Source organism: Sceloporus occidentalis, unplaced genomic scaffold (assembly GCF_023333645.1).
Source record: "Sceloporus occidentalis isolate IW3139 unplaced genomic scaffold, rSceOcc1.0.p SCAF_2, whole genome shotgun sequence".
Lineage (NCBI taxonomy): Eukaryota > Metazoa > Chordata > Lepidosauria > Squamata > Phrynosomatidae > Sceloporus > Sceloporus occidentalis.
The window spans coordinates 93213977-93229748 of NW_028316982.1; the positions used below are offsets into that span (position 1 = coordinate 93213977).

Here is a 15772-nt window from a genome sequence, read left to right on the forward strand (position 1 = left end):
TAACACTTGAGAAACGTTTTTTCCAACCATTTTGTGAATAGTTTGAAAGAGTCTTTCTATTATTTTTCTCTCACACAAGGTCACTGTGAGGAAGAATGAGGTTGAGAGGGCAGAACAGACTCCTTCAGCTCACTAAAGGGAAGGTGAAGTGTAAATGTAAATAAACAAGTAAATAAATAAATATCCCTTTATGTGGTCTTCAGAGCTGCAGTTTCCAGTCAAGTCAGTTGGAAGGCAGATCAGGGACTAGGGATTCAACCAGTGCTGGCTGAGGTTTTACTTCACCTGAAGTCTCAAGTTTGTAGCCTGACTGTACTCTTGTGCTTTAAAAAAATGATAGAAGATAATTAATAATAATAATTTGTTTTATTTATATACCGCTATTCCAAAGATCATAGCGGTGAACAGCAAGTAAGCTAATTTGCCCCCAACAGTCTGGGTACTCATTTTAGCTTCCTCCTCGGAGGATGCAAGCCTGAGTCGAGCTTGGGCCCTTTTGCTGGTCTTGAACTCGCAACCTTGTGGTTTTGAGTTAATGGCTGCAGTACAGGCATTTAACCACTGCGCCACCAGATGCAATTGGTTGGTTTTGCAGCTGTGAGGCAAGTAATTGCAAACCACTGAATCAAGTCGTCTATAAATAAGCTCACTTATATAGTTTATTATCTTACTACTTTATAGTTGTGACTTTTCCGTTTTTTTCAACCTTATCCTGTATTTGTCTAAAATCTATATTTCTTCTCTAAGATCTGGTACATATCTAAGAAAATATTCAATTTATTATTTGTTCTTAATATAACACCTGTTCTCTCAATGATAATGATTACAAAAAATTGAACTTAATCCTTCTTTACTCACAAAAGTTAGTGTTTTACCCTTTAAATTATTATTTCTTTGAGCTCATCCCTACATTATGTTCATTTATCTTTATATTATTCCTTTAATACATTTTTCTTTATCATTGATATATTCTTAATTTATATCTTTTTATGACTCCATATCACATATCTTCTATGTGCCTATCCTTTGTTGCTCAAAATCTCTAAAAACCAAAAATGTTTTGTCTTTGTCGCTATTCAATTTTTATTCAATTCACATTTTACATATTTTACTCAGATAACTATACACTGGTTGCCATTCATTTTTTACATTATCTAATTGTTTGTTCTTTAATATTTGTGTTCATTTATCCATTTCCATTTTGTTGTATAATTTTAATAACCATTCTTCTTTCTTAGGGATATAGGCCCAGTCCAGATGGGCCGAAAAGGACGCCCTTGTCACGTGCAAGGGGTGCCTTGGGGTGGTGCTTCTAGATGCCCCTCACACGTGAAGAGGGCGTCAAAATGGCGGCACTCTGTACAGACAGGTGCAGCCATTATGAAGTGCCAGACGCATACACGGTGCCATTACAACGTCACACAAAGAACCCACTTTTCGCCGGTTCTTTTTGGTCCGTGGGGAAGCCCCGCAGTCTGGAGGCTGCGACTTCCCCATGGACGAAAACTAGGCGCCAGTGGTCTGTACCCCGCCATAATCAGTTTTCCATTTTTGTGCTCGAGCTAATTGTGCCATGGTGGTCATGTAAAAGAGTGTTTTTCCAAATTTAGTTTCAAATTCTTTATCCATCATGTTTAACAAATAAAATTCTGGTTTCATTTGCATGTTGATTTTTAATATATTGTTTATTGTAGCATTCACCATTTCCCATCCAAAGTTCTGAACAGAAACAAGTCAAAAAGTATTTTTTAAAAAATGGCTTACAGGTCTTTCTGAGAAATGGTTTCAATTCTATATCAATTCATTCACAAGGAAGAATAATTCCTATAGAAGTAAACATGAAAAGTTTAGCCATTCAGCCCTGAAGTAACCCTTTCTGAATTCTGAATGCCGTGCATGAACAGAGAAGTTGAGGACTCAGAGTCATGGAGATGTCTCATCTGCAGGGTTGCCATGGGTTGAGGCCGACTTGAGGACAGCTAATAACAACAACAAATGTGAATAACACTGCAGCATAGCCTCAGGTAAATCTCAGGTCTGTGCATAGATCTGCCAAGTAAACACTTAGTACTTTTAATAAATTCATTTAATTGCTTTTTGCAATAGGAACATGTCAGTGATATAATTTCAGCACTTATTACAAAGACAGAGATATACAGATGAATAAATTAATACATCTGCTTAATGCTATTTCCAGGTACTATTAAGAAGGTCCCCTTGTCAGAACTGCTTTAGCTCTGGCAACCTGTAAGGACACCAACATGCATTCACAAGCATCTTTATTGCACCTATGACAGGCAAAAGACAGTGTATTTTAAACTACCAAAAAAGAGTAAATTTCATAGTTTCTTTCTTGACCTCTATGCGGAGTAAAAGTCCAACTGCTGAAGCATACAACTCTTCAGTTAATTGAATATAGCTTATCAACTGAACCTTTCTTTACTCATCTTTCTTCTTTCCCTGGCTCTCCCCCTTTTAAATATTGGATTCTCTCCTCTTCCGTCTCATTTGCCATAAAAATGAAATTGATGCACATACTGCATGGAGGGAAAACAAGACTGTAAAGAGAACCAGAAGAGAGAAGGGAAGGGAAACTATACTTTTAAAAAATCTGAAAAATCAAAATAAATAACAAGGAAAGCTGTTCATACCATATCCTATTTTTTTAGAAAGTGCAAGCTACTTTTAAATGGCAGACTCTCACCCAGGTGCTGGCCAGGGTGAGAGATGATTAAATCTAGGACTTCATTGTGGGATTTTGAGTCTTGTGCAAGTCAGCTGCAAATGTACATCTTCTGCTTCTTTATAAAGCAAGTTCACTTTAAATGTTACATTGTCCATGTTTATTACATAATACCAGAATGTACTAGATACTTTTGCAGTACTGAATGGGGCTACTAATGATTTGATGGCAGGACTCTGGAACAGTAATATGCTAAAAAAGGATATACCTTTTTGAACAATTTAGGTTCCAACTCTGTTGCTGCTAATCCTCGCCATGTTATTCTTAACTTGTGTTTTATGCCAGGACCAACAGTTTTAACAAAGGCAGTGAGCAGATTTTGGAGTTTTAGCCTGCCTTCCATCTTCAGGAATAGAGATCAGCCATTGATTCTGCAGTCCAATATGAATTAATAAGTATAATCTAAAGCCTTCCCTGATTTATTCAGCAACACTGTCAGTTGAAAAATGGTAAAGTACTTTCTGCATAATCATTTCAATGAAAACTCATAGTGTGTATATTCAAGTAAAGGTGAAGTAAACAGGTTGTGAATGTTGCTACATATGTTGAAATTATTTAAACTAAATAGGAAGAAAGTATGAGCAATGTAGGAAAGCTTAGCTTTGTAAAGACAGCCTCAAATCCAAAAGGGCACTGAGATATTCTTCATTTCTAGGATCCAGTTTCAGGGCTTCTTCATAGCATTCAATTGCTTGCTTCTTTTCCCCATTGAGTTGGTGAACGAACCCAAGAGTCGCAAAACTCTTTGCATCAGCTAGGCCTTTCTTAATTCTCTTTTCTATTAATCTCTTCAAACAGAATTTGCATTTATTTCTCTCAAAGGATTCATGTTCAATTTTCACCCCCTCCAGATAATGCCTCAGGGCTTCAGATTCTGATTTTCTCTGAAACTCCAGAAAATTTCCATAACAGACATGCAGCTGCTGTTTTTCATCACAGGTCAGTTTGCTCATTGCAAACACACTCTGGAACATTTCCTCTGCTTCTTGAAGCTGCTGTCTTTCTGCATACATTCTTGCGAGGTCCAGATGTGCATGGACATATTTGGTTTTACGTTCCACCACTGTCTTGAAATGAAAAATGCAGAGTGACATCAATTCTTCCATCTTTTCAGTGGGTTGGCATCTCCCGTTTGCTTTTTTAAGTGCATACAATTGTGTTCTGTAGCAAATCCCTATCTGATGATGTAAGAAGCTGGAGTTTGGTGTCAGCCTCAATGCCTCTGTCAAATATTTCAGGGCTATTTGCACATCGCCTTTTTTCCTATAAAATTTGGCAGCATACCTCAGCACATAAGGAATGCCAGGGTATTTTGCAAGGGCCATTTCAATGTACTTTCCCCCTTCTAAAGCATTATCACTCTCCTGCAGCTTTAATGCGAGAAGGGACATCACAAAGGGATCCTCTGGATTCAGCTGGACTGCCCGCCTCAAGGGTTCCAGAGATGACCCTTCCGCTGCTGATTTTCTCCCATAATAATCTTCCAGGCGGTATACAGTGATTGCAAAGCCAGCATTAAATTCTGGGTTGTCTGGTTCTTCTTCCAAGGCCTTCGCAAAGCTTTCCTTAGCCTTTTCATAGTATTTCCCCCCAAATTTGAGAAGGGCCCATCCTTTTTCACAGAAGATCTGGGGGAGTTTCATCTTATAAGGCAAAGCACTTCCATGTTGCTTGCAAATCTTTTTTATCTTGTCAATGTAGGCTTGTGCCTCTGTCTGTTTGTCCATGTGGTAGTACAGCCAAGCATAGTTACCCCAAGTAACAAGGCTTTGCTTTTCAGTGTCTCCAGGGTACTCTATTTTGACAGCCTCTTCAGCTTTTTGTAAGTTTTCCAGAGCTTCCTCCTTCTTGCCATTCAGATATTTCACATAGGCCAGCAGGTGATAATTTTGGGCTTTGGATTTAGAGTGTAAAAACTCAATCTGTTCAAGAATTCTTTCCTCCAGTTCATCAGGATCAATGTCCTCTTTCAGCAAAACCCAAGTGAAATGGCAGTCCAGTTGCAGGAGGACTTTCTTTAAGGGAATCTTGGCTAAGTCACTACTAAAAAAAAAAAAAAAAAAAGAGAGAGAAGCACAATTGAAAAATTTACAAAGAAGAGCAAATTCAAGCACATTCACCCTTATGCTGAAATATTTTGATTAAGTAATGAAGTTTCCTGCTGTCCATAAAAATGCCCGCCAAATAAACTGTGTTAATCTAAGGTTTGATATTTTTGCTGCAACAGACTAACAAGGCACCTCTCCCTGCTTCTGGTCTTACAAGTAGTTGTTGGTTTACCTTTTTCGACACAAAAAATCTGCTGACTGAGGCAACTGCTTCAAATTCTGCCTAACAGTAGGTTCAGCAGCTCTGAACAGAGTTAGATCACCAAGATACATAGCATAAAGGGTTCCTCCTTTTGCATGACATGCCCTACATTTCAACCTTCTACCCAGGAGGACTTTCAAAATGTCTTCCCTTTTGGGCAAGCATGAATTTAGACTCATATTAAGTGCTTTTATTTAGGAATGTCCAACATTTTGTGGTTCCTTGTCCTCCTTTACGATCATGACATCTGGTCACGTTGACTGTGTAAGGGCAACTTGAAGAGGTGTGGGTATGACAGGCGAAGATAAAAGTGGAAAAAAATCAATTTTGGTGAGAAAACCACAAGATGCCTTCAGATCCATTTGCCCTTGTGGTGTCTCTTTTCCTTCCCTCCTACCCCACAGGAGCAAACACAGCCATTGTTTTGTACAAATAAGCATGAAAGAGACGAGTATATTGTCTCAAAAGCTGAATTACAGGAAAGATGGGTGTCACTAGACAGCACCGAGTGACATTTCAGAAGAGGGTGAATACCCGGTGCGGTGGTTGCCCACTATCTGTTCCAAGACACCTCCCCTCTATCAGCCAGGGTGCCTCTGCTGTCTATCAGTTGCAACCACTTGTGGGGATGGAGTGTTGCTCCTGACCATCTGGATCTGGCAGGGCTGCTGGATGGACCATGATAGGGAGGTTGTGACAGTTGAAGAAGCCACATAAAGAAAGGAGGCTGTGGCTGGAGGTGACAGCTTGAGTTACTGTGCTGGAGCAATAGCAACCTGTCACTGACAGAAAGGATGAAGCTGAGCTGCTGGGGCAGAGATGCTTTGAGATACATTTTCACTTTATAGTCTTCCAAATGTTATTGGACTGCAGCTCTTAGGCTGCAGCTGCACTGTGGAAACGATCTAATGTGACACCACTTTAACTGCCACGGCTCAATGCTATGGAATTCTGAAAATGTAGTTTGATGTGGTACCAGAGCTCTCTGACTGAGAAGACTAAATGTCTCACAAAACTACAGAATTCCATAGCATCGATGCAGCCCTAGTAGTCATCTGTCAGCATAGTTAGTGGTGAGGAACACTGGGAATTGTAATCTAGCAACGTGCGGGAGGGCCACACAATTCCCGCCCCAAATATGTAGGAACCAACTACACTTTGAGGTCTGATCTGCTCCTGAGGTCCTGTGCCACGTCCTCTCATCTTCAATGGGCAAAGAAAAATATAAGAAACTTTAGAGCCACCTTCCTTTAAAAATGCAAGAGACATTACAGTAATTTAAAAAACAATTCATGGAATTTTAAAATTATTTAGGGAGGGGGCTTTAAATTACCCAGAAATGGCAAATCCACCTCTAACTGTATCTAAGGCGGGTTACAGACGGGCAAAAAGGGGTGTGTTCATGACATCATGAAGGTATAGCCTTCAGACGGCCCTTACCTGAATGCCGTCATGAACACGCCGCCCGCACGCCTCAAGCGGGAAGAAGCGGCATTAAAAAGGTGCTGCTTTTCCCTGCTTCTTTTCTATATACTGCGCAGCTGCGCAGCTCCGTCTGTAAGCTGCTGCACTGGTACGCCAGAATTGCTACGCTGCTAATTTAAGTTGCCCATTTAAAAGCTCCGAGTCAGCTGCGTCGCATAATGAGTCGGGGTCCTGGAACATGCGCAGTTTGCACCGAGGCTCTAATTAGAGCGTCAGATGCCATGCAGATGTGGAAGCGGCAGCACAGCTGCACTCTATTTTAATGCTCGTAACCCTAACCCTAACCCTAACCCTAACCCTAGAGCAACATGTACGCATGCGCTGCTAGAATTGGGGAAAGTTTGGAATTTAAAGTGAACCCCTACACACATTCCTGTGCCATTTTCACCTAACAATAAAAAACCCCTAAAACTTTAAATATTTACATATGTACAAGGGAGGTGATGGGGGATGGCAGGGGGACAGCGGTGGCAGCGGCAACAGCTGTGGCTGTGCATTGCAGATTCAGCAAGAGCGCGGGGACCAAAGGAGAGGAGGCATCCATGATGCTGGTGACATTGGCAACGTGCAAGCGGACAAAGATGCCAACACCAGCTGATCACCAGCTGGCAGGAGACCACTATTGTTCTTGGGCCGGGCGGGGGAAAAAGTTTTAAAGGGGCCTGGGCACTTTAAATGTGCACATAGGCTTTCTGCCGCCGGTGCTGGCAAAAGAAAAAGAAAAGCCCCGTTTTTGGCCGCCCGTGCAGAAGCTGCCTCTCTCTTTGCAGCGTCCTGCGAGGTGGCGGTTTGGAAACTGCGGGTCAGAAACGGCCCCAGGTGAGGCGTCTTCACTGCCCCCCATGTGGAAGCCCCATCACCTGAGCCACGCCCCCAGGGCGGGCGGTCTGGAGGCTCCATATTCAGCAGAATACACCTCCTCCAAGACGTCTTCCCCTGCCCGTCTGTACCCCGCCTATAATTACGGAGGCAAGGCACAAACCTCAAATTGAGTGCTTATTAGGGGAGTGGGTTGCCACAATTTGTTTAGGCCACCAAAGAGCAATGGTACTTCTGGTTACTTTCTAGGACTCTTCTAGATGGGCAAATATTTAATATTTTCAGTTTTTGTTGCTACTGTTCTTGGTTTTTCTTTTTAAAAAATATCACACATTACTGTTGTCCTGGATTAATTTTCTGACAATTTCCAGCAAAAGCTAAAACATTTTATTTCCACCCTCATTTTTTTTTTTTACAATATCTGAGACATAACAGAATAACAACAACAACAACCCTTTGCTTCCTTTTAAAACAAACAAGCAAATTCTTAGATTGATAGTGCTATAACTTTCTTAAGAGTTATAGGGCATCGGTGAAATGTTACTTTTGTACTATAGCACTGTAACTTGAAGAATTATTTTCAAAAAATTAAAATAAAATAAATAAGCCCTTCAAGCCATAAGGTCACCACAGCATACCACCCCATCCCAATCCTAATGCAGATTCAAGATATTGCTAAAAGCTCCTGCCTCTAGGAACAAATAGACAGAGTGGCAACAATCAGCAAACCCCAAGAACTCATGTTGCTTTCGACCAGATTGGAAAAGCTCCATGGCTACATGAAAAAGGCCAGGCACCGCCCACAGAGATCTGTGGAATAGAGGAAATGGACAGGTTTTCTGCAGACCCCCACCCCTGGTTTAAAGTTTTGGACTATGGCTGCATCTGTACTGCATAAATGATGCGGTTTGACACTGCTTTAACTGCCATGACTCAGTGCTATGGAATTCTGTAGTTTTGTGACATATTTAAACTCCCCTGTCAAGAGTTCTGGTGCCACAACAAACTACAAATCGCAGGAACCCATAGCATTGAGCCATGGCAGTTAAAACAGTGTCAAGCTGCATGGTTTCTGCAGTACAGATGCAGCTTACAAACGAGGGGGTGTAGATTCAAATCCCTACTGGACCAGAAAGCACACTGGGTGGCCTTGGGTTTGTCACTTTCTCAGCCTGACCTACCTCACAGGGTTGGTGTGAGGAATAAAATGGAGAGGGAGACTACCTGTCCTCCTGAGGGAGGTGGGAAGGTAGGTAGGTGCAAGTCTAAGAAATCAATCAATAAAGATACAGATTTAAAAATGAGTCCAAATGGCAAAATTCCTTTGCTCAACTCTCAGGACTTCTCTTGCAGTTGCTATTTGCTTAATAAGAAATGCACATTCATTTGCTGTTGTTGTGTGCCTTCGAGTCATTTCTGACATGTGGGGACCCTAAGGCAATCCCATTATGGGGTTTTCTTGCCATGTTTCTTCATGGGGTTCGCTATTGCCGTCCTCTGAGGCTGAGAGCGTGTGACTTGCCCACAGTCACATCACGGCTGAGCCAGGATGTATCCATGCAATTAGCAACCACACATGCCTTAAAAACCTGAAAGCACCAGATCCTATTTTGATTTTGGAAGTTAAGGAGGGGCAGCCTTTGGAAGGCGGGCTGCCCGGGAATACCAGGTGCTGTTGGCTATACCTCAGACTTGCGGTGATTCCCAAACTTAGGTACACCAGATGTTTTGGACTTCATCTCCCAGAATCTCTGAACGTGGATCAAGGTGGCTAGTACTTCTGGGATATGAAATCCAAAATACCTGAAGGACCATAGTTTGGGAAGCACTTAAGAAATGCATGGGACCCCATAAGCCACCAAAAGTGCCTTGAAGTCACACTCTTTACTTCATTAAAAAAATAAATACCCATCTAGTTTGACTCCAAACACTTTACACACTTTCCTTGTATGACTCCAAGCAGTTTATATAGAATGTGGACTCAATATGCTCAAATGAATGCAAAGAGAGAAAATAATTTGCCCTGATTTCAATGTCTGGACAAAACAGAGTATCAAAGAGTCAAGAAAACAATTGTCCCAATCTTGCCCTATCTTTCAAATGAATATCACAGTGAAACACAATCCAAGAAATGGAGGGGCTTTAGGTATTAGTACTGCAAGAAGCTCATATTGGTCTGTTTGACTGTAGTGCCAGATAAAAAAGCAAGGAAGATTGCAGTATGTGCAGTTACTTACTGTTTTGCAACACTTACCTCATGATTTCGGTTGTAAAGGCAAGCAGGACTTTCCCTGACAAACCAGACAGGTGTTGCTTCCCCCAAGAGCCAGTGTTTGTTCTTCCCACTCTATCCTTTTTATAGCTTACCTTCTCTTTCTCAAACCCCAGCCCTCCTTTGCTCTGGGCTTGGAAATGGAAACTGAATCTTGGAAAATCAGCAGTTGGAAACTGAAAGTGAATGGCACAGTCTTCGTGTTTCATTTCTTCTCAACTCCCTGCATTGTTTTTGGAGAAGGGAAGAAGGAAGATTTGTCAGGGAACTCTCCCTCGTCATTAACCCCTTGGTGTTTTGGTTTCCTTGTTTCTAAACAGTAGCACTTCTTGCCCTTGTTCTGAATTAGAGACTGGCAAAAGTTATGCTTTTTGATATAGCTGCCAGAATCCACCACCTAGCATGGGCACTTGCTTGGGGGTTCAGGGAGTTTTAGTTCAAGAGTAACATTTCCCACTTTTGCTTTAGGGATAGGAACTCTGCAACCTTTGAGATTATGTTGGACTGCAATTTAACCAATGATGAAGGAAGATGTGTCTTGTGGACCAATATCTGGAGGGCATAGATTAGCCACCCCTTGGGAGGAATCCACATTGGACACTTGGGTCAATACGGAGAATGTATTCTGTACATATATTTATGCATTTATAGATGTAGCTAGGGATCACTTCTTTTCTTAGGACTTTATCACATGGGGAAAATCGGGTTTAACCAGCAATTAACATGTGAAAATCGCAATTAAAGATTTTCACACATATCGTGCTTAAAGAGCCATTATCCCGAGAATAACGAGGGAATAACCAGGCATTCAAAGCATGTAGAGTTTTATCCCAGTTTATCCCAGGTCTATTTGCATTGGTTATTCACACAGCTGATGATGTGAAGTTTTTAGAAAAGCTTGAAAAATACCCGAGTTTGATTACCTCAGGTTAAATGGATTTTTTTGGCAGCCCCCACAGCTTAATTGGATGCATTCCAAATACACACGAACAACAATGATTCAATCCAGATTCTACCTGGATTAATTTCACCATCTGAAAAATCTCTGAAATTCCCCTCCATGGGGTTTATTAATTGGTTCCAAGAGGACAGCAAAATTTTAAATAAAGACAAGAAGGGAGAGAAAGGTTGAAATCTTCCCCACCTCCACTTGCAGGTCGTGATTTGGAATGGGGCTGCATATCCATATGAGAAAGAAAGAAAAGAATCAGACCTATTTATCACACTGTGTATCTTGACTGTTACCTTTGAGTAAATGTGCATAAGATTGCATAGTCAAACAGAGACAATGCAGGCAGAGGATTGTTCAGACCTTTGAAATGAAGTATGCTAAAGTAGGCTTCTTCTTGACAAGAGTTTAAGAAAAATTGGAAAGAAATACTCAGTTACAGAGAGTACTGTGGGGACTGCAAAGCAAAAATATATTGTGAGATCTTAGTATCCACTGGGGTTAGGTTTCAGAACCTCTCAAGGATACCAAAATCTGTGGCTGCTCAAGTCCCATTAAATATAATGACATAATAAAATGGTGTCCCTCATATAAAATGTCAAAATCAAACTTTACTTTTTGGAATTAATAGTTTTAAAAATATTTTCAAGCTGTGGGTGGTTGAATCCATTAATAAAGACATCCAGTAATAGTAAGCAAGTAGTTGTCCAATTTTGACCTTGTGTGGTACAGAAACTTGGATGTCCCACAGGTAGATACAAGCCCACTTGTATCTACCTGTGGGACATCCAATTTTCTTTACCGCACAAGGTCCAAATTGAACAACTACATGCTTACCATTACTGGATGTCTCCACATATTTGGGCACAGAGGCATGCTATAATCTCCCTAGTCCTGGCAGACTAGATGTTTTCATTTTTTGTATACTAATAACCACCTTCCAGTGAGCCTTCTGTGGCCAGCAATGTTTTGTGTGTATATATGCTCTCGACACCAATGGCACTACCTTTCTGTGGTGGTGATAGGCCTGCGCACTCCTGTGGGGAATCAGGCTATGCTGACAGCAGCAATGCTACTGGTAGGGTTTCCCATGTCAAACAGTGGGTTTCCATGGCCAAGCAGTGATTTGAACCCAGAGTTTTAGTCCAGTGTCCAAGCCACTACACCACACTGACTCTCTTTAATATATTGTACCTTTCCAAAAAAACAAACATACAATAAATAAAACATAACTATTCCTGTACATTTAAATACTCCTTCTTATAGCACCATAGTGCTCTGGGCAGTGGGAGCTTTTGTGTTAGTGCTCTGAGACCTAGGTCCAAAACACACTGCAGGAATGATCTAGTTTGAGACGGCTTTAAGTACCCTGGCTAATGCTAGGGAATTATGGGAACTGTAGTTTTGTGAGACATTTAGCCTTCTGTAGCAAAGAACTCTGGTGCCACAATAAACTACAATTCCAAAGATTCCCTAGCACTGTGCCAGGGCAGATAAAGCGGTCTCAAACTAGTTTATTTTTGCAGTGCGTTTTGGACTAGGAGCTATCCAATATGGTGGGATCTGTTTTAAGGATTGGGGTCAGCACTTTAGATAGTTCCTTGAATGGTTGGAATCAAATCTGTAATGGAATATCCACCCCTCTGTCATGTAAGATACCAACCATCACTAATTATTGTATTACTGTATTGTATTTTCCTGTATTTTATGGATTTGCTTTTGTAATTTTGTAAACCACCTTGATCTTTTGGAAAGGCAGTATGTAAATAAGATTTATTATTATTATATTCGTAACTCAAGGTGAAGTGGACTTTACCTATACATTTTGTATTTTTTACATTTTTTGTTGTTAACTGCTCTTGAGTCAACTTCTACTCATGGCAACCCTGTGAAAGAGACATCTTCTTGACTCCCTATTCCCAGTTTCTTTGCTCAAATGTTGCAGGTTCAGGCCCTTGACCTCCCTGATTGACTCTAGCCATCTGGTGTGTGGTTTTCCTCTCTTTCTCCTACCCTCTACCTTTCTTGGCATATTGAGTCATGCCTTCTCATGATGTGGCCAAAGGATGACAGTCTCAATTTAATCATCCTGCTTCCAGGGAGAGGTCTGGCTCAATCTGTTCTAGGATCCATTTGTTTGTCTTCTTGGCTGTCTATGGTATCCTCAGCACTCTTCTCCAGCACCATGTTTCAACTGAGTTGATTTTCTTTCTATCAGCTTTCTTCACTGTCCAGCTCTTGCATCCATACATGGTAATGGGACATACTATGGCTTGGATGATCCTAAATTTAGTATTCAGTCTTATATCTTGGCACATAAGGCTCTTGTCTATTTCTTTCATGGCTGATCTCCTCAGTTCCAGACTTTGTCTAATTTCTTGACAGTAATATCTGTTCAGTGATTGATCCAAGGTAGGGGAAATCTTTAACTATTTAAATTTCCTCATCAACTAGATTGAATTTGTGTAGATTCTCCTGGTCATTATTTTTATCTCCTTAGTGTGCAGCAGTAGGCCTACCTCAGCACTTCCTTCTTTGGCTTTCTCCAGCTGTCATTCCAAATCTTTGTTTTCTACTAGTATTATCGTGTCCTCTATATATCTTAGATGGTTGATATTCCCTCCTCTGATTTTCATTCCTTCTTTTTTTGAGTCTAAAGCTGCTCTGCGTATGATGGTTTTTATATACTAATTGAACAAATAGAGTGATAGAATGCAGCCTTGTCTTGACCCCTTCTCTCCAACTGGGAAGCATTCTGCTTCTTCATCTTCTGTTCTAACTGTAGCTTCTTGTCCCAAATCCAAGTTGTGCATCAGGACTATCAAATGTAATGGTACCCCCATTTCTTTAAGAGCAGTCCATAGTTTTCAGGATCTATGCAGTCAAAAGCTTTTTACTGCACATGCTGATTTTCTTCTGCAACTCCCCTGATGCACTCCATTATCCAATGTAACTTTGCAATGTGGTACCTAGTGCCTCTTCCTTTCCTGAACCCTGCTTTCGCTTCTGGAATTTCTCACTCAATATGTGTTACTACTCTTTGCTGCAGACTCTTGAGCATGATTTTGTTTGCATGAGAAATTAATGCAATGGTTCTACAGTTACTGCAAGATTTTGTGTCTCCTTTTTTGGGGATGGGGATGTTTATTGATCTTTTGCAATCTGTGGGCCATTGTTTTGTTTTCTGTATTGGTTGGCATATTTTAGTTAGCACTAAAGTTAATTCTGTCACAATCTCTCAGCCTCAGGTCTAAAGTTATAGCTCAGATGTGATATGGGGCTGAAATATGGGGGCCTAAGATAAAATCCAACTTGGAAACAGTTCAGAATAACTACTTACGATCAATTTTGGGTCTGCCCAAAGGAACTGAGACCTCTATCCTTCGGTTAGAAGGTGGGCTCCGTACTGTAAAGGCCATTACTCAGGTTCAAGCAATTAAATACTGGCTGAAACTTACTAAAGAGATAGGGACAGCTCTTGTATTGATTGGTTTCAAAGAAATGTTGGAATTTGAAAACAAAACATTTTTATCCTGGAATCAAGAAATTTTACAACTTATTGACTTGTATGGGCTCTCCAAGGATTTGTTGTGCTCTTTAAACTATGATAGAGCTGTAAAATATATGAAGTCCCACATCTTGAAATATGACTTTCAGTTAGATTGTACCTCTGTTGGCCTATCAAAATGCTCTCCTTGGTATGCCAAACTACCTTTCCAAAGAAGCTCCCCACAATACTTAAATAATATAACTAACTTCAAACAGAGGCATGCCTTCACAGCCCTACGCTGTCAGTCTCTGACCATGGCTGTGGTGCAAGGGCTTTATCCCATGTGGGAAGAAAGAGTTTGCCCATGTGGTTCCAACATAGTTGAAGGCCTATACAGTATCTCATTACCTATTGGAGTGTCCAAGTTATAAAGATATAAGAAATGCCCTATACAAGGAATTAAGATTGGTATCAAACAACTATGACTCTGATTTACATTTAATCATTGTGTTATTAGGGGACACCGAAACAAGTATCTCTGAAAGGTAGCCTGTTTTGCTTTTAAAGCATCAATCATAAGGAGGAAGCACTGTAAAGACAATGGTTAGGTTACAGGATAGATCTGAATCTCTACTATCCCTGAATATTCCCAGCTCTGTAATTCAACCATATATAGTCTCATTGTATCTGGTTCTTACGCCTATTGAGATTTATCTGAGCCCTCATTTTTGTCTTTGCCTTTCTCTGCGATACTGTTTTAAAGATGATTTTAACTTCGTAAGCAATGTATTATTTCATAATGTATTTGATGTGTTTGATGTTCTATTTTATTATTTTTTAAATGCTTTTTATGTATTTTTTACAACACGTTGATGTTATATTTGTTTTGACGGATTGCTTTCTTTTTGTAACGGCATATGCTACACGAATAAACTCGTTTATTTACTCAGCCTCAGGAGATGGCAAAAGCAAACCTCTTCTCTGAACAAATCTTGCCAAGAAAAACCCTGTGATAATTTGCCTTCAGGTCACTGTAAGTCAGAAAGGACTTGAAGTGACACAACAACAAAAGGCACTGTATCTGCACTGCAGAATGAATGCAGTTCAACACTGCTTAAACTGCCCTGGCTCCATGCTATGGAATTCTGGGATTCATAGTTTTGTGAGATATTTAGTTTTGGTTGTGTGTGTCTTTTTTTTTGGGGGGGGGGGGTCTGGTACTATAACAAACTATAAGTCCCAAGGCTCCATAGCATGGGGTTATTGTTGTTGCTTTGCACCTCCAAGTCACTTCTGACATACTGTGATTTTAAGGTGGAGTTTAGGGTCTTAGAACATGACTAGTCTGGGGACCAGGGTTCGAATCCTTACTTGGTGACTCTGGACAAGTCACACTCTCTCAGCCTCAGTGGCAACTCTGAAGAAACTTGCCATGAAAAACCCACTATAGGTTCGCCTTAGGGTCGCCATAATGAGAGCACACAACAATAACAACAACAAGGCGAATTTATTAATAGGGTTTCCTTGGCAAGTTTTTTTGTCATTGAGGCTGAGTGTGCGTGTGTGTGTGTTTACACCGGGGTGAATTTACACCTCCCGCTAATTTTCACCTCTAATCCGAAGATTAGATTTAAAGCGGTTTCAAACCGCGTTATCTAGTGCAGACGCAAACCGGGCCGGGTAGGCGGCGTGGTTGCCATGGGA

The 15772-nt window shown here is 40.8% G+C and overlaps 1 protein-coding gene across 1 annotated transcript; it reads right to left on the reverse strand.

Annotated features, from left to right (window-relative positions):
• Positions 1 to 1707: 1707 nt before the first annotated feature.
• Positions 1708 to 15749, reverse strand: LOC149318705 (interferon-induced protein with tetratricopeptide repeats 5-like). The gene is made up of 3 exons (XM_089510316.1): positions 15679 to 15749; positions 9612 to 9852; positions 1708 to 4786 (listed from the first exon to the last, which is right to left on the reverse strand). Exons 2-3 carry the CDS (start codon positions 9836 to 9838, stop codon positions 3340 to 3342), a joined length of 1674 nt encoding a protein of 557 aa, XP_089366442.1. The 5' UTR covers positions 9839 to 9852; positions 15679 to 15749; the 3' UTR covers positions 1708 to 3339.
• Between the last annotated feature and the right edge of the window lie 23 nt (positions 15750 to 15772).